The sequence below is a fragment of the Triplophysa rosa genome, linkage group LG3 (genome assembly GCF_024868665.1).
Source record: "Triplophysa rosa linkage group LG3, Trosa_1v2, whole genome shotgun sequence".
In the NCBI taxonomy this organism is placed as follows: Eukaryota; Metazoa; Chordata; class Actinopteri; order Cypriniformes; family Nemacheilidae; genus Triplophysa; species Triplophysa rosa.
In genome coordinates this window covers 11,345,645-11,372,894 of record NC_079892.1, presented here as the reverse complement: position 1 = coordinate 11,372,894, position 27,250 = coordinate 11,345,645, and the positions used below count along the sequence as shown (strand labels likewise).

The 27,250-nt window shown below is 39.4% G+C and overlaps 1 protein-coding gene across 2 annotated transcripts in view; it reads left to right on the top strand.

Annotated features, from left to right (window-relative positions):
* The window catches only part of scaper (S-phase cyclin A-associated protein in the ER), a 92,096-nt gene that overhangs the window by 59,455 nt on the left and 5,391 nt on the right, over positions 1 to 27,250 (top strand). The window contains exons 23-26 of one of the 2 annotated variants that reach the window (XM_057329117.1): positions 2,587 to 2,702; positions 15,856 to 15,979; positions 21,281 to 21,501; positions 25,088 to 25,243. In XM_057329117.1, the coding sequence (XP_057185100.1) occupies positions 2,587 to 2,702; positions 15,856 to 15,979; positions 21,281 to 21,501; positions 25,088 to 25,139 (513 nt within the window). In that variant the 3' untranslated portion in view covers positions 25,140 to 25,243. Of the gene's footprint in view, positions 1 to 2,586; positions 2,703 to 15,855; positions 15,980 to 21,280; positions 21,502 to 25,087; positions 25,244 to 27,250 lie in introns of those variants that run through there. The other variant, XM_057329118.1, reaches the window with a different exon arrangement.

Genomic DNA, 27,250 nt, shown 5'->3' with positions numbered 1-27,250 from the left:
CACAAAAACACACACGCTCTCATCCTATTATTATGTCAATGGAGTGTTTGTTGAATGAGGGTACACACTGCACAGATTCAACAGCGGACTCCCCCACCGTGCGAATTGTGGATTAGTACCAGCTTTACACATCACTTCCAAGCCCATTTTGTTTATGTCATGCCGTGTGATGTTTTATCATATTACAGACGGGCTGGATGTTTAATGTCATTGCACAGTATCGTGACCAAGCTCATGACTAAATTCAGAACGTAGACGCCACATAGCGTAGCCGGGCTGCGTTTCATTTAACGTCGCTACTTAACTCGATTATGCTCGCTTGTAAACCAGAGCGTCTTCGGTCTCGTAGACTGTTGTTTTGATATTCATTTGAATATTTAGAAGAGGGCAGCAGGCATGAATTTACATTCGCTTTTATTTTTCCTCAGCTTCTCTCTATTTATTTTTCGTGTCGGCATTGAGACGTTTCATTCCGTTGCGTGAAAACCGCAAGGGTGGAACACAGCCCCTCCTTTGTTATGTTAAGGTTCAAACGCTACGTTAACACGTTGTTTCTGCTGTTGTAGAGGCATGCTGGGCGCAAATAAACAAACGTTTGGCTTGCTTGTTTGACGTGGCCTGTTGAAAAGGTATATCGGTTCCAGATGCTTCGGCTGGATTGAGAAAGGTTAGCCCGTGGCGACATGGTAAAGTTACATTTGGTAACACAACGGCATGTGTTCTATGGGAGATTTTACTTTAAGGGATAGTTCACCCAAAAATGAAAATTCGTTCATTTACTCTCCCTCGTGTCACTTAACACATGTATGACTTTCTTCCGCAGAACACAAAAGAAGATATTTTGAAGAATGTTGGAAACCAAGCAACATTGACCCCAGTTGACTTCCATTGTATGGAACCACAGAGACATTTCTCAAAAGATCATCTTTTGTGTTCCACTGAACACAATCCCCTTAAAATGGAGCTACTAAGATGGGACTTCCGTGACAGTTTGCCTCATTTTTTCCTTAGTCAATAATTGCCACTTGTGTCCCACACAAGGCCTTTCTTTCTTCATAAAATCTTGTTTTAATTAGATCTCCGGATAAGCACGCAGGGTCTTACAAATCCCTGTATCTTCTTCATCTGATGTTTATCGTCACTTCTATCCCAAAACCCTTTCCTAAACTCCTCCAGATTCCAGGTACTTTGCTCACCAAAGGGATCTGTCAGTAAGCCAGAGCGGGCAAGGCGAGACACCTCCCTCTGGACTAAGTTCCACACACCATCACCCCTCCAAATATCTCCTTAAATAGGCCACAGTGAGAGGCCCTCTGCTTCTGGAGAATAGGACAGGGTTGTGTCGACGGGTACGTTGTTTAAACCTTACGGAGACCCGTCCTGTTGCCGTCCTGTCTGCCATTCGTGTTTGACAGGGCTGTCAGTGAGCTCCTCTTAATCCCGGCCGCTGTTCGAGCGCGCTCTACCTTTGGTGTACCTGACAGCCATGCTTGTTCCAATCTCTTAACCCTGGCAGAGGTTCAGCCGGCTTTCTTGCCACCGGATCTCCAAGAATGACTCTTTGGCGGCACCCGTGATTGACAGGAGAGGAGCTTATATGTAATTTTGCAAAGCACTTCCTCTGTTTGCTGCTCAATATGTCCGGGCTTGTTGGCAGCCCCCGCCATCCCTCGAACAAAAAACATCTTGAAGTGCCTGACATTGAGTGCTGTCACATAGCATACGAGAACCTGACCTCATTATACGGAGTAGGTGTGACTTTCTCTCTTCTTCTTTGCTTTGCTCTCCGATCTTGCAAATAAATGACTCGGGTGATGTCACTTTCAAATTCAGAGCTGTTGATTTACACGTCATTCGCTGCAAACGCGGGGTCGAACCCATCGGCAACCTCTGGGAGACTTTCTTCCTCAAAGCGAGGGGAGGGCTTTCGGAGAAGTTTAGCTCGAAAGCGTATGACTCACTTAAAGTTCTACTTTGAACTCGAAAGAATTTTATGATGCAAGTAAAAACGTCCCCTTTGTAAACAGTTTGATTTGGGAAGTACGTCAGTTAAATGACTGTTTTACGTCCCTTCTTGCTTCAAGACGCTCATTCGCACCGTATGAGTTTCAGGCACAGTTTGGTTGACCCCCTGTTAAAAGTTTTACGGCTGGTATCTATGATAACCAACGATTTGGTTACTCTTAAACCTTCCCTCTCATATTTAACTATATGATTTTGAAGTTTAGATGTGGACCAAACTCGATTTTCAGTTTGTGATGTGTCTCCAAATTTCGACTTCATTATGTGTGTTTTCCCTAAGCTCTTTTTTGTCAAAGCAGACCACCCCTGCTTTGTGTGTGGTTATGTGCGTTTGTTGTCCTGCGTTGGGTTTTGGTCGCTGTCGGGGGGCCGGGAGGGGTTGTGCACTTTTGAGATTTAGCAGGAATTCTTTGGGGATCACTTTGTTTCAAATTTCACTCCAGCTCCCCTCTAGAAAATAGGAGGTGGGCAACGAGAGGACGGCTTCTATGAGAAAACAATGTGATACTTGAGGATGTTCGCCTCCTCGTGTTTGTGACTGTTTATCTCTCTCTCTTTTTTCAGAATGATGCAGATCAGGTAGCATTTCAGGTTGGAGGGGGGTTGTCTGCTCTGGAGCAGATCCTACAGGTCATCACCACTGTCTCTACTCCCACTTCGGTCCCCCGTATTCCTCTCAAGTGAGTACACGGTCAAATATTATATCATCATCATATCTTGAGTGTTGGGCGGAAACCTTGTATCTCCATATTTCGTGATGTAGTCTGCAACACAAAATAGATGAATTTACAAAATAACCCAAGTCAAATCATAGTTCAGGTTTGTTTTGTATCATTTCTTGATGGCTAGTAACACGTAAGCTATTAGAGATTCTGCAATGACAGCTCAACATGTCGGGACATGTGCCAACCGCGACGCTACGGCACCAACTAGGAATACATACTGAGCACTTTTTTCGTGCCTATCCAAACTCAAAAATCGTCTGTCATCTCCAAGCATGATTTGTGGCCTCCTTCCAATTCCACAAAGTGACTCCGGCCGTGAAGTCATTCTTCGCAGCGCTCCGCATCACAATAAATTTATAATGAATAAGAATGCTCCTTGTTTAGAAAATAAAAAGCTTTGGATTTGAATCATCCATTTCAAACTCCTCCCTCGGCCGCTCGCCGCAATCCAGAAAGCACATTTGTCCAATATGTCACTTGGAAATGGAAGTCAGGTTTGAATAGTGGGTCTGGATCTAGTGGCACTGGCCAGTAGATAACCTCAAAGAGCGGCCCATTTTCACTAGAGAGAGCTACTAATGGACTTGAATGGCCTCTTTGCTTCCCTCATTAGCATTTGCTGTTTTCCAAATCTCCCTTAATGGAGAAATGCTACTTATATTTATAATGCTTTTACAGGCCATGTAGTGTTTATTGATTTTTCTCTTCATACTCGCACTCGCCATCTCTCCATCTCCTTGTTGTTCGGTCATTAATTCCAGAAAATTTCATGCGGCGTTTGGTAGCTTAATGGATTTTTATGAACTCTAGTTTTTGAAGAGGTTGAAACGCCGTCGGGTTCGATTATCCTCCGCGAGCTTGCGCGCGTGTTCGTGGCGTGTCGGGCCAAATGAGTCCACGTCAAACCACCTCTGTTGTTTTGAAAAGATCCACTTGACGTGCAGTGAGGATCTTTGAGGCATTTCTGTCATTCTCCTGTGTTTTGTCCAATCACATGATGAAGTGGTTTCTCTCGATAAAAGAGTAGCCTATTGGTCGCTTCACTTTCGTGACAGAGTTCTGGCCTGTTTTGACTTGTTGAGCATCTCTATGCTGAGCGTGAAGCTGTGGTTATCGTTATGTACTGTTTATTTGAATGTTAAGGAATTCTGTCGTCTTTTATTTATCCTTACATTGTTCAAAACCTTTATCTTCTGTGAGTTACAAAAAAAAAACATACAATGGAAGTCAATGGGGGTTCAATGTTGTTTAGTTACCAACATTCCTCAAAAATCTTCTTTTGTGTTCTGCAGAAGAAAGAACCTTATACAGGTTTGAAAAAACAAGAGGGTGAATAAATGATGAAAGAATTTAATTTTTTTGTTGCACTATCCCTTTAAGTGTATTTCTGAAATGTCTCTTACTGTAACAGTGCAAGCATATACTTGTAAAAAGCTTTTTATGCACAAAATCTCTTTAGGTATAAACGCTTAGGGCTGGATGGTATTACAAATATATTTGTCACCATTTTCACAATATTCAATATATGTCTTGATATTTTTGAGTATTGAGTCAATTTATTGTTTTATTTTAATGTGTAACTAACATTCAGTAAAAATGCATATTTTACCATGCTTTTCATCAAATAAATGCAAAGAACATTTAATGATTTTATTTGTATGCACTGATACTGATACAGATACTAATACATAGCAATAAATATCTATTTGATAAAAACTCGTCAAAGTCAAAGATGCTATTAAATTATTTTTTCTTAACACTTCCATCCTTTTAGTCAATACAAGAAAGGACTGTTAAACTAATCTAATGACACAGACTTAGTGGGCACTTAATGGACAAATAAAAAAGTGCATTAAAATCACTCCGGTATTTGTATTGTTGCTCATTTTTATATCTGCAGCAAACTCATGAAGATTTGATAGACTGCCAATGCACATGTTCCAAATTTAAAGTTATATTAAATACTGAAATTATATTATGAAATCAATGAAAACTTTAATTTTCACTGTACTAAATTCTCTGTCACACAATCGCTACAATCACTCTTATCGCTGTCTCTGTGCCCTAAGGCTGTTGGTGCTGAAGCCGTGATAACCTTTTAAGGGGTCAGATTGGTCTTGTATGTTTCCACCAGCCTTTCATAGGCATAAGTTGTGTTACAGGTACCTGTAAATTGAGTCTAGCTGGGTGTTGACCAACATAAACATAGCCGCTTTTAGTTAGTTAGCAATTAGTTAGGACTAATAAGTCTTACTTTTTAGATTTTAATTAGACCAATCTACATTTTTATGTGACTGATTTAAAGAAGTTATGACCAGTTTCGAAGAAAAAATTGGACGACTGACATGTAAGACTAGTCTAAGCAGTTTATGCAACCGGCCCCAGCTCTTTTCGTTTTCTGCCCCTTGCTCGATTTCAAGATGAACTCAAACATTTCTCATCAGATTGATCCAAATCCAGATTATTTTACATACATTCATTTATCTACATTTATTGAACCGCTCTACACTCTAAATATGTTTTTTTTTTCAATTTTTGTTTCTATTTTTTATGACAAAACATCTGAGACTAAGTTGATATTCGTAAGAAACACAACTAAGTACCCCATCAAATCGCTTATGAAAGTGCAAACGCTGTTGTTGTCAGCAAGTTTTGGAAATTTGGTAAACAAAGAACCGCAAAAAGGCTCGCTAATGCCCTTAAATATCAAGTGTGCAATTTTGCAAATATTTTATTCAATTTCCCCTAAATAAAATGTGCAAGCTTAGACAGTTCGCTGGTAGACGATCCTTCTTCATAAATCCTTGTCAGCAGTGACGTTTTGCCGTGGCTCCGGGTGTCTGTCAAGGGCACGGCGGAAGCAAATACGTGCTAATCGTTCCCCCTCATCTGCGCGCTATAATGCTTGACTCAGACGCTAACTCTTACAGCAGCGCTAGTTTATCTATTTACTGTAATGCTACGTATCGATCGGCTACTTTCAGATAAGCTGAGTGATTTACAAAAAAGAACAACTGTGGAGATGCCGCTGTAATATTACTCCCGCGGGAGAAGGATTCCATCTTGTTAGCATTACATTAATGGGCTAATTCCACAGTGAGCTCTGTTAATGTCCCTGTGCAACCCTGCGGCTTCAAGCTGAGTGTTTTGGAGGGAATCGACGGATAAGAAGGAAATGGGGGTCGGATGTCTAGAACAGGAAGGCCATTTTGTTTGCATGAGTAAACCAAGGATAGCGAGACGCCCGGGAAACGCACGCGGCAACCCGAACGTTAACCCAATCGCTAGCCTTTAAAAATTACGCGATTTGGTTGTAAAAGGAGGGAATAAAATGGTCGAGTTGGTCATTGCTTGTGTTATTGATTTATGTGTTTTGTTGTTGATACGATTTCTGTATTGTTTGTTTGTTTTTTACTTGCCTATGTTTCTTCAAATGTAAAATTCTTCAAAAAAAGTAAGACTCTTTGAAAAAGGGATAGTTCACACAAAAATAAAAAAGAATCATTTATTCACCCTGATGTCATTCAAAACCTGTATATGAGTCTATTTTCTGTGAACACGAAAGAAGATATTTTGGGAAATGTCTCGGTGGTTTTGGGTTCATACAATGAAAGTCAATGCTGTTTGGTCACCAACATTCTTCAAAATATCTTCTGTGTTGTGCAGATGAAAGAATGTCAAACAGGTTTGAAATGACATGAGGGTGAATAAATGATGAAAGAATTTTCAGTTTTGGTTGAACTATCCCTTTAAGAGGAAATATTTATGTTAAAAAAGCATATAAGAAGACTTGACGTGGTGATTTGAGTCACAATTTTGGCGAACTAATGTATACCACTTGACTTAATCCGATGACTTGACCCAAATAATTTTAATCTTTTGAAATGCAAATCAAATGTGTGTTGGAGGTGTTATGACCTCTAAATTAAAATATAATTATGCACAAAATATTATGCCTTAAAACCTAGAAGCCAATATGGTTAGTACAGCTCTCAGTTGCAGTACATGTACTGCTTCAGTCAGTCACTCATTAGCTAAAAGATTTTATACCATCTGGCTTCCACAGTCACTGCTTACAGTAAGTAGATTGTGGCCAAAATGTTGACATTTAAAATGAATTGAATACACTTGAATTTCCATTATGTAAACATGTGTAACACATACGCTGCCTGGTGCACCTTTTACACCAGTCATATTTTCATTACTTTACATATGTACTTTAACAGCCATGAATCCTACAAACCCGTGGATATTTAAATTATAGATATTTGCACACCATTTGCTTGCTCAGTTCACCCTAATACTGACAAAATCATCTTAATATTTCTCTGTGCTGGAGTAATCTGAAATTCACAATCTTAACGTTTAGATAAGGTTTTGGCAAAACGTGTATGTTTTCAGTGGTGTGTGCTGAAGCAAGCACAACCCTCAGTATTAAACTTTGGCACATAAATCCCTGTACCGTTTGTTCTACGGAAATGAATGACAGCTCAAATTATGCAGGTTATTGAGGTGAGGTGTGCTGTTCAACACCTTGGCAACTACATGGCCTAAAGGCGAAATGTGTAGTCACTCTTAAAGGGACAGTTCAACAAAAAAATGAAAATTCTTTCATTATTTACTCACCCTGATGTCTTTCCAAACTTAACTTAGTGCTCTTTCTTCTGAAAAACAAAAAGATATTTTGAAGAATGTTGGTAAGCAACCATTGACTTCCCTTCTAAGGATGAAAAACCACCGAGACGTTTCTCAAAATATCTTCTTTTGTGTTTCACAGAATAAAAAGTCATATACAGGTTAGTTGAATAAATGATGACAGGATTTCTATTTTTAGTCAACTATCTTTTTAATCTTGACGGTCTCCAGGAAAAACAATTCCCCTTGTCCCCCAATAGGGGTCACTGCTGAGGGGAAGAGATAAGACAATACTGTAAGGTGGGCATTGGACCAGCAGGCTGCTGTTAAAGCTCAAGCCCTTCTCATACAGAACAGAGTGCAATCCAGTCACATTCACCCCAGTGCCTCACACACATTCACAAGTCCACAGGTCACTCCTAAATGAGTTTCACAAATGCCTTTTAGTAAAACTACTCCTCCTAAACTGACGCAGGAAATCGCAGTGAAACTTCTTGCAAGTGGTTAGCAAAGCCGATCGCCCTGACTCTCTTTAACTCCGGCTGTCTCACTTTCCTAAATGGAAGTGAACGCATTGACGCGCCACTGCCTGTCACCTCAACCTTCGTGTCACACGATGACTAAATGCGCCCAGTGAAAGCTTCTTGCGGGCTCTCTCCAAGTGGTTTCATTTCAGGATGCCATTATGTGGGCATGTCCAACTGTAAGCGCACGCCGCGTGGTGCGTAACAGCGCACCCGGGACTTTTGACACAGCTTACACAGCCGTTTGTGGAACGGAGGGCGGAATGGATGTCTTGGAATCATTTAGGATATCTGGAAAGATCAACGGCAGAATCAAATTAAATGTCATTTGGATTGTGATGAAAGGAGGGATTGTTTGACAGGTGCTTGGAGAGAGGATTTGCTCATCACCTTTTCTCAATGGCTGTTTTTTACGTTCGTTAAGGATTTTGTTTTTGTCTCTTGTCTCTTGCTTGACTGTCGACTTCCTGTCAGATTTTTAGTCTTCATTTTTTTTCAGTAATCAAAATGACATTGAAGTTCAATAAAAAAACTGTGGAAATCCTGTTTTAAAAAAGGGATTGTTCACCCCCAAATTCACCCTCATGTTGTGCCAAACCTGTATATGACTCTCTCTGCTGTGGGGCATGAAAGGAGATATTTTGAAAAATGTCTCAGTGGTTTTTTGATCATATAATGGAAGTCAGTGGGGTTAAATGTTGTTTGGTTACCCACATTCATCAAAATATCTTCTTTTGTGTTCTGCAGACGAACGAAACTTTGGTACCACTTTATTTTACAGTCCTGTTTCCCATGTACATACTGCGTATTTACAGTACTGTAAATATAATAGCTATGTACTAAACCTGAACCTACCCCTAAACCTATACTTTACCATGTAGTTACCTTATACTACCCAGTACTTTCTTAGGTAAGTACACTGGAAGTACACTTTAGGTACACGTACTGTTAATTAAAGTGCAACCGAAACTTTTTACAGGTTTGGATTGTCATTTAGTCAATTAGTAAATGTTAAAATAATATTTGTTTTTTGGTAAATTATCCCTCTAAGAGATTTCAAAATGTGAGTTTATATGTCTTCTTCTAGCTCCCCAAAAACATCTAGCTCACTTCACCCTTTACAACATTAAATTTGCACATTGAACATTTTGTCATACTATTAGCCTGAAATTCTCAACGAATATTGCGAGGAAATGTCAACTTTACACCAGACAGACAGTCTAGGGGTGATCTCCCCCTCATCTCGAATTCGTCTTAGCCATCTGCTTCCCTGTCTCTGAGTTAGCCTATGGATTTCAGAATGAGTTACATGGCCTTAATTCAGTTTCAGAGGTCAGTCCAGTGACCCAACCCCCACCATCCATTCCAAAGGCCACCCATGCTGAGGAACAACCGCTGCAGGGGGTGAGCGAAGCTAGAAAATGGAAAGGTGGGGATGACCGAACCTTGCGCTACACCTTAAGCATCTCTTTACTTTTTGTGTCCATTGACTAATTAGAGAGCAGGACTTTGCGTGACCAGCTGAGGTTAAGCCAGTTTGGTTAGGTGAGGAGATCACAGTGATTATTATCTTCAGCTTTCTATCTTTTTCAATCTAGCTCGCTGCCAAAGCACTATAGAGAGCATCGCCACCAGCTACCTTAGCAACATAATCCTATGTCTACAAGATAAAGCTTCATTCAGGGCAGATTAACAATATCCCTGTTGTAGACCCGGCTGTGGTCTGGCATGGCCTGAAGATGTAAAAACGCATCTTGTGAGGGAATCTCAGATCCGCTCAGGTAGAGGAATGCAGCTTTCATAGGGACGACCTGGCACATGTGGGTCAGTGTTACATACTCAGAGTAACATGAGACACAGTACAATAGCACTTCACCAAATTGCTCCTCAAAATCTTTGACGCAGGCTGTCATCATGAAGGAGAGAGACAGGCAGAGGCCACGCACCACCAGCCGGTGTTGGATGTCATGCTAATCATCGGCAATTAGAGGAGCTGGAAAAGCAGCCTGGTTTACGGTTTGGGCTGGGGTGTAAGGATATCATTTCGAGCAGGACGGTGACATCTACCGGGCTTCGGGATGATGGATTACTTCAGAAAAAGTCCTATTACTCAGACAGTAGCAGCACGAGGTGTTGAATGCAGCCGGTTTAGCAGGCAGATGAAGTGAGATGTTTGCATGCGAGCGTCCCCGAGCTCACGTAAAGAAAAATGGAATGAATCGACACCGTAGCTACTGTTTGATTTCACGCTCAATTAATCGCCAGAAGCAACAGAATATCTTAGTAGTGTTTATACTTGTTTATAATGAAAGGGGGAGACTAGAGCACTTAATGTGATGGACATCTAACAAGGAACCGGAACAACAGCTACATTTTTGATGTGTCCCGTATTTACTCAAAAGCAACTTATTACTTTTAGAATATGAAGAAAAATGTAACACATGGTTTGATATTTCATGAAAAGCATCTAAATACCACACCTTAATAAATACCATACCTGTGTATTATTTTGTTTTTTTAAATCGTCGTAAAAATCAGGCCACAGCAACTTGTTGATATCTTAGTTATGCCGCGGTCACACTTGTCTGCCGTATTGCTCCATTGACTTCCATTCAAACGCATGCGAATGCGACAGACCACAAACGCATGCCCATCCGAAGATATTTCGCTGCGTAGCAAAGTTAAAGTTTGGTGAACTCTGACCTGCGAATTCACGTCACGTGAATGCGGGAGACCAATTGAAGATCAAAACGTCACAGCGTGATGTAAAAGAAGGAATCACTCCCGCCTATTTTTGCAGCACCGTCTGAACGAATTTCGCATGCTCAAAGTCTAGTCTGCGGCATTAGCTGTCAACTACAAAACAATTAAAGAACCTTAAAAATGATTAACTCTTAACTACTTGATATTAATAATTATATATATTAAATGTAATTTCTAACGTCATTTAAGAGATCGTTCAACCCAAAATCGTCATGTATTCATCGCATGTTGTTTAAAACCTGTACATGACTCTGTATATACCTGTATATGATATTTTTAGAAATGTCTTAGTGGTTTTGTGTACATACATTGAAAAATGTCTTGGTAACATCAAAACCAACGTAGCATTTTCCTGTCATGCTCTATTTTACCTCAGATGCTCTTATTTGTTTCATACCGGGGTCTAGGAGCAACCATCCGGGGTCGTGGTTGAGATTTGGCTAGCCGACAGCTGTTTTACAGTTTAATAAGATTACTACAAAGAAATTAGTCGTGTGCTGCATAATCTGCCGTTTAACCATGCGAGCCACCTGGGGGCTGCCCCACCCCCCACTCCTCACATTCCTCCCCACGCATTATTAGACAGGCATCAGATAGCCTCATACCTTCTGAAGCCGGTGAACATGCACGTATATCAGGTTTACCGTCAATCTTTTATGAGCTCGTGCAGGAGTTTGCAGCTTGTTAGGGCAAAAGTAGTCTAAATTTGGTCAAATGGAAATCTGTTTTAAAAAGCATTTCTATTTGTATGGCCTAAAGGTGTTTGACATTCTAATCTGATTGTTTGGTATGCTTGTACCTCCAGATTGTATTTTCATAAAAAAAGTGTTTATGTAGTGATTAGATGAGCTTATTAGCAGAAACCTGAGCTAGAAAACTGTTTTACAAACTTTTAGAGTTAGGAGCCTTGCCTTTTAGTGCCAGTTTATGTGTAATGTGTACGATGATGTGATAAATTGTTATAATCTTGCGCTTAAGCCCTCGATCCGTTGTTTATATATGAGACGCCAAAGTGGACTTTGACACTCCGGCCTGTCATTCAATCCTCGGCTGGACATTTGACACTTGTCTTTAAAAACCAGCCCAGCAATATGGATACCTAAAATTCCATGACAAACACAAATGAGCTCTCTTTCTCCTAAAATGACCTTTTCTCAGAATATTAATGTGTTTAAAGAATAGTTCACACCCCAGAGCAGGGGTCTCCGACATTTTTGTAAGCGTGGGCTACCTGAAGGGATAAAATCATCAAGAGGGCTACTTTTTGAATATACAATAATGAGAAAATATTTTTATACTTTAAAACATGTGATGCATTATTTTTCTGTCTATTAACTTTTAGGGATAAGTTATAAATAATCGTTTTGTTTTTTGCTGCACCCAGTGGTCGAATTGTAAAAAAAATTCATGGGGCATGGTGTGGTCAAATATTTGATGATTTACAGAGGATTTGCTTTATAAAATGTATATTATAATAATTCTAATATAATTATAAGTGAGATGGTAAGGGGGATGGTGGTTTTACAGAGGGGATGCTTTTTGTCATTTCCTTCAACAAGGGGGATACCATCCCCTCGCATCCCCCCTCAAATCGAGCCCTGGTTACACCTTAGTTATACCACCATAACCAGTCACAGAATAGCCTATTAGAAAATTAAACATACGTTACTGTATGAAAACGTTTAAATATTTTTTACGATTTACTTTTGTGTGAAATGTCCGTGCACAGCACGCACAAGTCACAAGGGCCGAGTTCTATTTTACGTAATTTTGTCCTTAAATTTTTAGGTTGGCAAAGCTTTAAAACACTTGCAAATTATGAACTTTCATGAAGATGCAGCATCAGCTCGGTTGGTGTAGTCACCGATCCGTCGACTGCCAAGTACCCATGGGCACCATTTCGGAGACCACTGGCCTAAAATGAATAGTGTCCTTCCAAACCCATTGGCTGCAGGTTTTTGGAACCAAAACGAGGAACTTGGAGAAATCGTTCTTGTTCTATAACAACAGTTTATCGTGTCCAGGGGCTATCAAGCTCCTACAATGACCAAAAGCCCAATAAATGTACGTTTTCTCCACAATTGAAGTCCGTTTGTAGATATTAAACTTATTTACCCCGTTTCATGTTTTCTAAGCTTCAACTCTATAGTCCTAGTGGTAAACATAGCGTCCCTTCTTATCTCATCAGAACGAATTGTTAAATAAAAGTGTGGATAAAAGCGTGTGCTAATGAAAATATGTTTATGCAGGTTTACAGTGAACGAAGCGAGACAATAATGACCAAATTGTTTATTTTACTACTGTATACAAACTTTTCCATGACTATAAAAATTACGAATTTTACAGCGGTTAAAGTTCTCATTTGGAAGCAGTCGAAAGCATTGCACATTTTTAACATTCGTTGGAGAAAAGTTACACAATTGAAGCTTTTTTTTATTCGGCTCTGGTGGAAAATCAGTGTGGCTGAGGCGGTGCTGGTCCGCTGCACAGAGTGCACAGGTTGGAGGGGATCTCACGTTTCCCTTCCTTCATTGAACAGAGTCTGGTGTATCACTCCACTCACCCATGACCATCCATCCTTCCTTCCCACCATCTCTCCCTCCTCCTCTCTCTCACAGCTCTGTTACACTTCCTAGTATCTCTCTGTCAACGCAAAAGAAGCATTTCACTTTGACGCTTGGGTGGATCGATGTTTCATCTGACCAACCTATTCGTAAACATCGTGTATCGAGTCTTCTTTTGACAGCCTCATTGTTTATCGTTCACTGGTGAGGTGAAAATGTGTGAATGAATAGCGGTGCGCGCAGCTACACCCAATTTTTGTAACCGGTCGCGATTGCAAAACTACGAGGCGTGAGGGGGATACTTGGATCCGTTCCCAAAAGAGCAGGCACAATGTTTTCCCTGCGGTGTCATGCTTGCATGTCTGACGCTTTTACACCGCTATGTCAATACTCGCACCGTTATCTCCCCGATCAGCCCGGCAGCGGGTAAAATATACATCAGCGTTTTTGTCAGTCGGATGGAAGTTATTGACAGGCCTGAGGCCCTTGCGCTATTTTTATTATGAGTGCCAATACGGTTTGGCTGAAAATTCCGAACAGATGGCGAAGGTTGCGGTGGATATCAAAATGTTTACGGCAAGAAGTAAACACGGCCTACTTAAAAAAAAAAAGACAAGTCAGATTTGTCCGTATGACAGATAGGGCCCCGCCACTCTGCGCCGGGATAAAATATACAGTTGTCAGAAAATATTAACTAATGTGGGGGTGGGTCGGGGCAGGGGGGGGGTGGTTGGGTTGTGGAGTTGGAGTGGAGTGGAGTGACTGGTCAGTTATCAGCTACATTAATCTCCCCTCAGACTGGTGTGGAACAGACAAAATACAGAGACCTGACTGACTCGCCGTGGCCGATTGGCCCAAAGGCGCTGACGGCTAGACGCTTATCTGAGCCGAGAGAAAACGAGTTGGGGAAAGACATGGTGGAAACAAAGAGGGGGGCAGGCAGATGTTCGGTGCATGAGTACAATCTCTTGTAACATCCCTGACAAAATAAACTACTGAAAGTACTTTCATGATACACAGTCAGTTTTCTGCATTTTGAAAGTATTGTTAATTCATTAGTAATTAATAATCCATTTGTATTCTTTTACAGTAGCCATGAAGGGATAGCTCACCCAGAAATAAAAATCCTTCAACATTTACTTATCCTCATGTCAGTCCCAACCTGAATGACTTTCTTCTGCAGAGCACAAAAGATATTTTGAAGAATGTTGATAAGCAAACAACATTGACACCCATTGACTTCCATTGTATGAACACAAAACCATTTGTGACATTTCTCAAAATATTTTCTTTTATGTTCCTCAGAGGAAAGAGTCATATACCGGTTTTGACCTACACGATGAATAAATGATGACAGAATTTCATTAAACCATTCACTAAGGATGCAAAATGTTGTCTAAAACCTGCATATAAACAAATCATGATTCACCAAAAACTCTTACTAATACGCATTCTAAATGTACAAAAAATAATAATAACAACTTAAACAACATGTACGCAATAATCATGTATGCAATAATGATGTAAAAAGTTTGCCGCTCTTCTGAACATTATGAATGTACGTGTTGTGAATAAGGCGGAAAGTTTGCATGAGACGTTCAAATGAGCATATACTGCATATCAAATTTGAGACGCATTGTTTTATTATTATTAATCCATTTTATTTATTGTTATTTATTGTAATCACAGGCCTAAACATAAATGTCATCGCGTTGTAGCATTGAAGGCAAAAAAGAGTGTGCTCACTTCTGTCACAATATAACAGCATCAATAAATGGATATATACAGCTGTGGAAATATGCCAAATTCCTCATTTTCATTTATTTAATGTATTGTGTCCGTTCCAGTCCAGTGTCTGTTGAATTAAAGAAAAATTAAACGTCAGGAGAGACATAAAGTCATCCAACAGCAATGTAAAAGACTGACAGCATGACAAGACGCATGAAAACTGATAAAAATGATCAGACTGTTGCCTTGCTTAAAAGTGAGCATGAACTTGTTTTCTTTGCAGTATTTGAGGTCTGAAAAAATACACAGCATCTTTTCTGTTATTTTGACCTGTTTCTCCAGTTTTCATTTTCTGCAAATAAATACAAATCGAAACAATATTTTTATTAGAAATGGGCGAAATATTCTTAGTAGTTAACAGAGCCCTGCTGTTAGGTTTAGTGAGATAATCCTAAACCTTGATAAATCCCCTTATTTTGAAAAACCATGATATTATCATGGTACCATGACCACAAAATCCAAGTGATAGTATGTCCTTAAGCAATTGAGCTCTCAGATACATCATATCTTAGTTTTTCTTATAGTGCTGCGTAAGGCGCTATTCCTGAAAGAAACTCCCTTGAGAGAAATATTCCAAGTGTTGTCATGCTTCTTGGATTGCGTGTGATGTTCACACTCTGAGCTTTAAGTGTCAATTTCCTCAGATAACCTTACCGTATTACGGCACACAACCCAACTCATCTGACTGGCCTTCTTTTGAGTTGCGAGTGAGGGTAACCCTGAAATGTTTATATGGGGCCTACATGGTATCCTGATCATTGAAATGGAAAACTCAAAACATGAGAAGTCGGATTTTGAAAACTAATCCCTCTCTCTCTCTCGCTCTCTCTTTAGGTCCCTCTGCGCTGCTGTGAACACATATTACCTGTCATGTGCACACTGCCTCAACAACTGTTCCTATGTTCTCTACAGCAACAAAATTATCTTTCTCATGGACCTGCTGCTCCATCAGTTAACGGTGGGTTCTGCTGGCTTGCTTTGCTAACATTTGTTCTTTTCAGGCCATTCTGAAAAACACAAAAAAGATATTTTGAAGAATGTCGATAACCAAACAATATTCACCCCCGTTGACTTTCATTGTATAGACACAAAACCGCTGAGACATTTCTCAAAATATCTTCTTTCGTGTCCCAAGAAAGAGTCATATAGAGGTTTTAAATGACATGAGTGTGAACAAATGATGACATTTTTGGGTGAACTGTCACTTTAAATTTTGGTCAGTTCCTTTTATAAATCTGCTCTATGGCTTACAGATCACAAGTTGTACGGACTGGTTATGTGACATGTTCATGACCCCTTTATGTGGTTTTAAAGCATAGAAAGCCCAGTACAATTCTACCAAATTTCTCCCTTTTTGTTCCACATCACAAAGAAATCCATACAGGTTTGGAAAGACGTATGAGGGCGAGTAAATAATGACAGAATTTTCATTTTTGGGCGAACTAATCCTTTGAGGATGAGACTTCCACTTGAGGTTATAAAGGCCTGAAGTGTTGTTTTGTCATGTTTAAAGGGTCAGTTCTGTCTTATCCGTCTTGCCAGAGCATATGTGGCTCATCTACCAGTTTAAAGCGAGCGCCAAAATGGATTTTAATACATACAACATTGCTCTTGTTTATATGACTCACTGAATCATCTTAAGTTCTGGGAAAGCTCCTCTGCTGAATCACATTTCGCTTGATGCGTCTGTGCCTCATTTTTCACCGCGCTTTGGTGTCTTTCCTTCTTTCTCTCCCACCGTCCCACCCTTTGCTTTCTGGCATGGGGGGTTTCAGAGCCATGCTCACGCTATGTTCCCGGCTTTCTAAACTGCCAATTGGACAGTAAAAGTAAGACCAGTGTTTGCCAGTAGGATTGTGTGTACATTGCTTTCTCTGAGCTGAAAGAAAAGAACACTCCAAACATAGGAATAAGAACAATACTGTGCTGTTTCAGAACCTAGTAAGGGTGTCTGCTTACAGAGGCATTCGTTGTAAGTGTGGCCTCATTGCAAAGGTTGTTTCTAAAGGTATTTCATTTGGTTTCCATTTTTGTGGCTACATCTACACTAATCCAGATACATTTGAAAATGGCGTTTTTGTTTAATTCAATTCGATTCAGTTTTATTTATATAGCGCTTTTTACAATGTTGCATTGTTTTAAAGCCGCTTTACAGGAACTAAGCAAATGGAAAAACACTGAGAAAGGTCAAATAAAATAGACTACAGTACATGTTATAGAAAGAGTAAGACCATTCTAGTAAGCTAACCGAATATCAGCAGTCTCCTGGTGAGCTAGCCAGCAGGGCCGAAGAACAGTGGCAAGGAACCCAAACTCTAAATTTGTTGAGACTGTTTAAAACACTCCAGCGTTGTGGATGTGACATTGTCAGTCAAAACTTCAAATTTAACGTCTCCGAGAATGTATTTATTACCAATATAATGAGTCATCGGTTTAATCCCCTGTTATAGAGTCCAGACATCAGAAAAATAGCAGTCTATGCACAAGTTAAAAAAAAAAGAAAAATTCATGTTTTATGGTACAAATCAGATGCAACACTCAACAAATGGGCAAGGGATGGCTCTGCACAGATCGCAAAATAGTTATTATTTTTTCATTTTGATGTGCCCGTTTATGAGGAATATGAACCGTTATAGATGTGACAATTTACTTACAGTACCTGACTATGGAAAGATATGCTTTAGAAAAACAAAAAAACTAAGAGAGACTTCACATTGGTATTCAAACCGGCAAATACTGACATCCAACCTATCAGTATGGTGAAGACTTTGCTAAAAACGTGATTTTTTTCATCTTAAGGTTGCATGGAATTGCTCACTAGAGCGTTTTCCAACAGTTGACCACACTAAAAACGCTTACATCCCTGTACTCCACATAAGTAAAACACCATTTTCGTGTACTTCTTATTGGTCACGTGACTAAAGTGTGTTGACGTTTTTTGGAAACGTCCCTTTCAGTCAACAGTGCAACATGAAAACAGCAAGTTTTTGTTGACAAAAATTGCATCTCAGTGTGGTTCGGAAGGCCAGAACCAAGAGAATAAGTATGCAGACTTTGTGTTTTAGCTTTGAGGTTGTTTATACGCTTGTGTGCATATAAACATTGACAAAATTCACTTTTTACACATGAGAATTTAAGTTTTACAACATACCTAAAAGGTTACTTAGATTTGACTCGGATGCACTCTAGAATCAAAACATCCCACCTGTAATACCACAAGCCCCTGTCTAGCAAATAGCAAATTATGGTTCATGGTTTCTTCACTTAAGTCTTTTGGCTGTTTAAATAAAGTACTATGATATGTCTTCCCCAAATGTCCCAGTGAAACAAGCAATAAAAAGGCACTCGTCATTGCTGCCTATCTAGAGTGTGCCTAGATGCAGATATTAGGCAGCTCGCTATTTCGAGAAAGAAGACATTGGCTGTGTTTTACGAGGTTTAGATGAGTGTGTGTGAGAAATATTGGCTCGGCAAATCATTAAACCTCGTTGAATGCACGTTCCAGTCTAAAGAAGTCAAATTTCCTTGGGGGTACAAGGGGTTTATTTTACAGCACAAGCCGGCAGTCAGTCAGCCCACTGATTCGTTGACGTGATGGATATAAACGGACAGATTTGTCACCTAAGTGAAGTAAAAAAGTCAGTACTGTGTAGTAGTTTACCTGTGTGTGTGTGTGTGTGTGTGCGTGCGTGTGCGTGTGTGTGTGTGTGTGTGCGTGCGTGCGTGTAGTGTGGCCAGCCCTGGCGTCCACCCTTCCCTTCTCTGTAATTAGATTTGTGGAGAATGTTGCTTGCTTTGCCTGCTTTCTGAGCATACTAACTTACTCCTCAGTAAAATCGGTCATTTCAACGTGGGCTTTACCTGAGTCTATATTTATTTCCTGCCTTCAACTAATAGCACTTGACTAGTCTTCAAATTTATTTAACTTTATATATGACGCTGGAGTTTGGTTTAATGTAAACATAATTGTCACATTCTGGAAATTATGATATTACAGGTTTTTTTAGTTAGTGGTCTGAGCATACTGTATGCAATAACATTAATGTCAGAAACGTATGTTTACTAGAAACATACTAGGGCTGTCAGCATTAACACGTTAACGTATGCGATAAACTTATTTCAGATTAACGTGTTAAAAATATTTAACGCAATTAACACAGCATCCGTTTATTTTGTCATCATTTGTCTTGCGTTACATTATATAATCACGCTCTTATTCATGTAAAGGCTTTTAAACCACTTATGCGCCATTTGAAACAGTTGCTTTGATGCGTTCAGTGTAGATAGACAGCTTCTAGCTGTGGGAAGCGGCAATACGCAATGCAACATCGGTCCAGTCTGCTGCGTCAATGAATCTCTGTCAGACAGAGCATCAGTATTAAGTTCTCTTTCGTGGTTGAATGTATAAAACCACACAAGATTATGCCAGCAAGCCTGTTTTGTGTTGCATTTTCATAAGCGCAGACTTCAACGTGATAAAAAAAATCATAAATGAATGCAAAGAGTTGTGAAAATGGGAAAGGGCGTCAGATCTGCGTAGAGCGGAAGCTCTTAAAGTGGCCGCATTCTTAAACCTGCTGCTGTGACTCCCGTCATTAATGTTAACCAAAGAACAAAATAAAAGAGGAATTCAATGTGTTTTGTAGCTTTAATGAGAATTCTTTTGTATTTAATTTACAATTTAGCATTAAAGACTGTAAAGCGTTTGAGAACTTCATTCAATTTCTATATATTAATCACAGAAAAAATGTGTGATTAATCAAATTCATTTTTTTAATCGATTGTAAAACATACACAACAGGTGCTTTGCCAGTGTTTTGCACATTTGTTGGTCTGTTGCATGCTAACATGCTAATAATGCTTTCTTGTGTTACTGCGCCGTAAAACAGACCTTACCTGTTATTCAGTTAGCTATAAACACGTCAGACGTTTTGCTAATTTTCAAAGCTAATTCAGTAGTTTACATTACATATCGACAAAAAATGAATTTAGGTAGCGATTACACGTTTAGCTAATTTACACACAAGATGTACTAGATGACATGAATATTACAAAAAGGAAGTGCAGAAAAGCTGTGCGCCCCAATGAAAATAATAATATAACATTTTGGATGTGTCCCAGATAGCACAGGTAAGTTTGTAAGATGTCTGGTAGAGATCTGATCTGGAAAACACCTGCTGTGTTAAAACATCCGATAAACGTCAAAGAAAGGGCCGTTTGGCATACATTCTAAATCATAAACATCTTACAGACATCTTCTCTGACTAGAAACGTCAGTGTATTGCAAATGAGCAAAATACGTCTCGCGGATGTAAAGGCAGACATCAAATAGACGTCTCCCAGATGTACGTGTGCTATGGGGGGTGAAACCCATCTTGCCTTGCGCTAGCGTTTCCGTGCACATATTTGCATAATATTTTCCCCCATATTTTCTTAACATTTTTTATCCATAAGCGCTCGCCAACAAGGGAATACTTCCTAGTGTTCTCGTATGCACGCCATTGGCACGCAACCAGTAACAATGTCACTTCATGTTGTAACTACCAATTTATATCCCAGGGCTGATGAATAATAGAACAGCTCCTTTGTTGTTGTTTATAGGCCGGAGGATCAGGATTCCAAGCAAGGTTTAATGGCGTGTGCATGGAAACAAAAGAGGAAGGGATCCTTTTTATTTGTTCTCTCAGCTTCAGTTGGACGTGCTTTAATATGCAAGCTGAGGTTTAAATGACCCCGTCTATTGTGCGCCAGTGCCGGGGCGGATATTGAGACCTATTGTTGCCTGAACTAAAATGTCCGTCAGTGCCAAGATTGGTGTAGGATGCAATCCATGCCTCTTTTCGAAAGGTATTTTTAGAGCTATCCAAATTAATTTCAACCGATGTTTGCTTAGTGCATCGTATATCATTTAGTGGTGGTGTAATTCATAGAATTTGTGTAAACCGCATCAATGGATGGATTTACAGCAGTACAAACTGTTTGCTGTAACAATACTGTCAAAGCTCTGTGCAGGAGAAAATGCCGCCAGTTGTTTGAACACGAATCCAGTTTTAGACGTTCTCGTGTTTGACACGTTTGTAGACATGTTGGGAGTCGTTGGCGATTAAGACATTCATCTGTAGCTGTTGATGAAGCCTTAAAGCTCTAACATGTCTAGACATCATTGCCTTCAGTCTCCAGTGACTGCACAACAGTGGTCTTTCATGATGTTTTCCATTGGCAGTTGGATGACTAACGCATCCATGTTTGTCTTTCGTAGCTCTTCGTGCCAGATGAGGACAATAGCATCTTCGGCCGCAGCGTGAATAAGCAGATCTTTGAGGGTTTGATGACAGCTCTTCTGCAGACGGTCGCTACAGTCCTGGGACAGCTACAGCTGCCGAAATCAGATGGAGAGTCATCACGTGTCTGCAGTCCGGACATCAAAAGCAAAACAGCCTCCAATGACAACTTCAATACACGTGTTCACGATCTCATCAGGTCTGTCTTCTGTCCAATCTATCTCGTTCAAAGGCTATTTTTTTGTATGCATCATTTGTGAGTAACAGAGTGTACTTATTTATTTACTGACACATTGCACTCAATGTGCTCTCACATACAGTTCTGGTTCAGGGGCCTGAGTTTGGCTTTCGATCTGATTCCCTCTTCCCATCCCTGTAGGCTCATGAATTCCCCATTTTTATTACTCTTAGATGTACTGTAATGAACTCATGCTTACCTGTATCTTGTGCAAAGCACCCCATCTGGATTAGCTAAATCACTGTAATATAATAAAAAATGCTACAAAATACAAATAACACTGTATCTAGCACATTATTTATACAGTACGTGGTTATAGTCACTGCATGCAAACATTGTGAATGAAGCAAAATATTGTCGACAAAATCTGGTAAGCATAACAGTATAGTTCTGGAAAGGAGATAGGGAGAGAGAAAGAAAGAGAGACAGCTTTGGCTAACTGGCTAATAGTAAGAAAGTGATCATTTATTTAACCTTTTTATATATACAGTATTTAACAAGGTTAATAAATTGCAACAAATATTAATATTTTTATTAATAAATATTTAAATAAATATTAACAATGTCATTTTCAGCATGAAATGAAAAATGATCATTCTAATTGTTTTTACACAGTGGTGATGTATTTATTATAAATTATTTATCCGTGCACATCATTCTTTTTTTACAATTTATTTGCACTTGTAATCTTTCATCAAAAACATTAACCTCCTCCCCCTCTCGAAACGACCTATCTTTACTTCTGGTCACAAGAATGGTGCGAGGGTGGGGCTGCAATGACTGACAGATTGCAAACTGGCGTTCAAATCTTTCACCTTTCAACGATCCAATCAGTTGTCGGTGGATGAAATCAAGTCCCGCCCTACATTTTTTTCTCATTTCAGAAGTCGTTTCACTTGGGTATACGTCACGATACGGAAAAAAATACGATCGCTACTTCCGTTTCATGCCGACTTTAATTTAATTATTAATACTTCAATTTTATTTTATTTACGTTTTTATTTCATTTGTTTATATATTAGAAACAAATAACTAATTATATATACAATTTGTTGTTTTTAATTTATTTGATTATTTATATATTATAAAAATTGTATTTGTTTATGATGCAATGACTAATGTTATTAAAACTTGTTACGTTTTTTATGTTAAACTAAAAACTGTAATAGTACTGTATATAGTTATCATTAAAATGCAAACAGAGTCTTATTGTAAAGTGTCACAGAGTTATGCAATGTGGCACATTACTGTCAAATTATCTGTTTTTTGATTGTGCTACATTGTCTATTTATTAGATTTCCCAACTTCCATTTCTTTCTCTTATCCACACACTTCTTTATCCATTTCTATAGCTCTTTCACATACAGGCAGAAAAACATTAGATTTGCCTAAAGCGAATCTTGCAAAGGCTGTTTTCTGCAACCTGACATGCACAAGAACTACACAAGTCCTGGAAAGATTTCCCTTTACACAGGGAATGACCCTTGGAGTAGATCCAGTTAGCCTGGACAGACAACAAACCACCGATCTGACATCACACGTTCTTAGGTCCACGCCGCTTGACACTCCTTCACACATTATCCATGCAAATGTAAGGTTTTCGGCCAAAATTTTCTTCTGGACGTGCACGACTTGAAATTGAACTTGAAGTGAGAGTAGGGCAGTGCGGAGGAGAGAGCCGGCGCTGGGCTTTGTCCTGCTCTCTGAGGAAAGGCAGACAGCCCAGCCTGCAAAGAATCCCAGGCTTCCCACAATCCCTCGGTCTTCCCTCCCTTGATTTGTTTGACACGAGCAGTCCTCGAGCCCAGCGCGGTGACCGTGGAGTGACCCTACAGACAGGGCTGGAACGGGCCACGGCTGGATCACAAAAAATAAAACGGAAAAAGGAAGCAGAAATATGAGAACAGACGGATCACGGACAGTAGGGAAAAACAAAGCTAATGCAGATGATAAAATACAACTAACCATAAAATCATGCCATTTTAGATAGCAAAATTATTTAGAAAGGGAGGAGAAAACGCTTGCCAAAAATCATTTGTCAGTTGGAAGAGCCAGCCAAAGTAGACAAATGAGGCCAGATTCAAACATCAATCTCCCACATGAGCACCAAGGCTCATCGTAGTCACCCAACATTCACCGGGAAGTCTTATGATCGACTGTTAAGTGTTCTGTGGCAGTGTCGGAGGTGGGTGGGAGGTAGAAAGACGGTGATACCTGAGCTAGGAAGACGGGAGAAGGGGGAATTCCTTCTTTCTAGACCTGTGCTGGCACATGGAGACACAGCCGTCCGCTAATACTGTAATTAGGCCTGATTTGTAGTCAGGAGGGTGGGGACCGACACGCTCATGAGACCTTTCATTTGTCCAGACAAATTAGAGATATGGATGTAATAGGCTGAAGTACAGGCTTCTGATGTGAGCTCAGGTTTCAAGCCAAGAGCGGCTTAGATTGCAGAAGCCTTTGTGACAAACCTTACGCTGCCTTTCAAGATCATTCAGTTTGGGCAATTTTAAGGTAGTGTTGCATGAATCCTAGAATGCATCGCAGCAACCTCAGTGCAAGTTTAAAGCGAATGAAGCAATAGATGGCAGTTACAAATAGATACTTTAATTGAATACTGAAGTGGTAAAAACTAATGCGAGATGTTCAGGTACACAGTAAAGTTCTGTAAAATTACAGTTTTTTTATTTTTGAAATGCGCTAAAACCGGCAAATTACAGCAAAAGACTGCAAATTTACAAGGAAACATCTAATTTTTCGTGAAAAACTAGTATTTTACATTTTTTACTAGCGCTCCAGCTGCAATTTTATATTGTATTTTATATTTTAATATATTTTTGTTTTATTTTAATTTTTAAAGATTTGTTTGGGTTTTATATTTAAATTAATATTTATTATATTTTATTAATAATAATATTTGAATATAATTTATTTGAGTTTGTTTAATTTTTATTTATTTACAATAATTTTAGTGCCTCCGTTTAAAATGATTTCAATTTTAATTTTTTTGTCTTGTGACAGTTTTTCAAATAATATTTAGGGCTATCATTTATTTGATTTCAGCTAACTGAAATGTTTCAACAGTGTTGGTTTTAGTTATTGATAATAGTTCTGGTTGTTAGCTTGGCAACATGTTAACATGAACTATTGAAATAGTACTTTATTGAATCTCTGATACATATTTCATGAATAGCACCCTGTCTACACCTAATGCAATGTGATGTGACAAAAGACATTAGAACCCATTATTTTATTTTATTTTATTTTTGTCCACACTGGATGTGGCGCGATGCGACGCGACACATGCCTTGTTCTTAATAGGCGCGCATCTGGTGTAGACAGGGTGTAACGCTGTTTATGTGTCACGTATGGCATCCCAACTTACTTAGGGAACAGTTTTGGAACAGAGTAAGTGTCTGTCACTATCCCAACGAATAACTAAATTCCCTCAATTTCACAAAAAAAATCTTGACTAATGCTTTTGTTCCCGAAAGATCAGACTTTTTCACCCGTTTTAAATGATATTTTTTATATGTGTTTTCCTCAGTTACGTGGTGAACATGGGCTTGATCGACAAGCTGTACGGCTGTTTCTTGTAAGTGCAAGGGCCAATCGACGAGAGTCCCAAGATGGCCGCCTTCCTGGAACAAGCCACAGCGTTCCTCCATGGGATGTGTAAACTGTGTTTTGCTGTGACTAGTCGGTGAGTGATATCTGATGACCTTTAACTCCTAAATCCTCTCCATTTTTGCTTCCCCTTTCCCACACAGTCAAAACGCCCCATACTAATATTTAGTACTTTGGGCTGCACTTTATTTTACAGTACATGCACTTACTGAGTTTTCAAAAAGTACTCGACAAAATACAGATTCTGTCATCATTTATTCACCCTTGTGTTGTTCAAAACCTGTATATGACTGTTTCTTCTGTGGAACACAAAATAAGATATTTAGAGAAATGTTTCAGTGGTTTTCACACTTTGGAAGTCAATGGAGGCCAATGTTGTTTGGTTACCACCATTCTTCAAAATATCTAATACAAACATCTCGCAGCAAGCATTTCTATTTGAATGCAAAGGTGAAGGCCACCGTAGTTGTTGAGATGTCTGGAGGTGCAGAGGCATCAATCATCAGCTCATTTTCCAGCGTCTGACGCTGCGGTCCTGCACAGGCTGTGCTGATAGTCATCTTGCGGCCCTGGAGCCCTGTCTCTTTCACTGTAAACTACTGCCTGCGGCCCACCCACATGTGTACTGCGAAGTGCGTTTGTGCATGCACAACTGCTGACAGAGGCTAACCACACAGTCACAGCTTGTGATATCCCGCCCGTGACATCTGACCCTGACTCGTAGACAAGACTGATCACTGCATGGCTCATGTTTTCCACTTTGCACTGTAGAAATTGTTAAAGTGATTGATTGTTAATGTAATGCGTTACATCGTGTGCAGTGCTTTAGAAAAGTAACCATGAATGATCATAACACTGTATTATAACTCTATTTATTCATGTTGATTCTGCTTTGTAAAACTATTCATAACTTTCTCTTGATCTCCACTGTGGGACATTTCCAAATGTAAAATACGTCGTAAATGTCTTTTCACCCCCATATGTACGGATCATTTGGATTTTACGTGGACTTAGAAACCCACTCGTAGAGTTTCTTCAGGCAGTAGCCATGTCCTCCTCCAGCTGTTGCATGCTGTGACATCACACAGCTGTTAAACACTAGCGTCTCTTTGGCTTGGTATCACTAAATATCTGTGAGAACTCCGGTGCCAATAGTTCAGCGCTTTAATAGTCCTGCTCGGTGCGACTCAGCGTTTGCCCCAATCCAGTCGTTCAGCCAATCACCATGGAGAGAACCAGGAAGTTGTCCCGTGCCCAGGACATATTGGACGTTTCTGACTGGCTCTGCTCTTTGGCAGTTGCCGCACCCTGCGTTATGTTCTCACGGTGGGGGCTTCGTGTTTTTGACATCAAGTGCTATTGTTTGTGGTGGGGTTGCATTCCGGGGATTCGAGTCATAAGCAGCCAATCAGAGCTCGTCGTCGAGAGCTCATGCTAAGATCTTGAAGTCTTCTCTCTATTACATTTAATTTTATAATGGATGAGGACCATCCTCTTTTATAGTTAATATGTGGCACTTTCCAAAAATACAGTAGCGCTCTATTTTTGAACAGTGAAAAACAGTAATCTTATACATTTTGGTAAAACTGGATGTTATAACTGGTTATGTTTTCTATTCATTTTGTGAGGATATTGTAATATTTAGTTACATAAACTGTTGCTAGGTGTTTATTTATTATTTATAACATTCTAGCAATATGCCTACAAAATAAATGCATTTATAAGTGTTAAATATTATGACAAAAGTATAACTTTTCAGAAGTGATCATTGCCAAAAGAATTTTTGATAACAATATCATTGCAATATCTATTGAATTTGAAAAAAACAAATAATGTTGTCAGTAAAATGTTTCATTTTGTTTACTTGTTTATTTTTAAATGTATGTTGAATTATTTACGATGTATCATGTATATATTAGCACAATATCGTTAATCATGGCTTTTATTATCACGGTTGTCAATATCGGGATGTAGTGATACCTCTAGTTCAGTAGTTACTTTTCATTCTTTGTTCATTTTTATTGATAATAGTTCAACACGAGAAAACATAATGAATGACCTGCAAGAAAAAGAAAAGAAATTT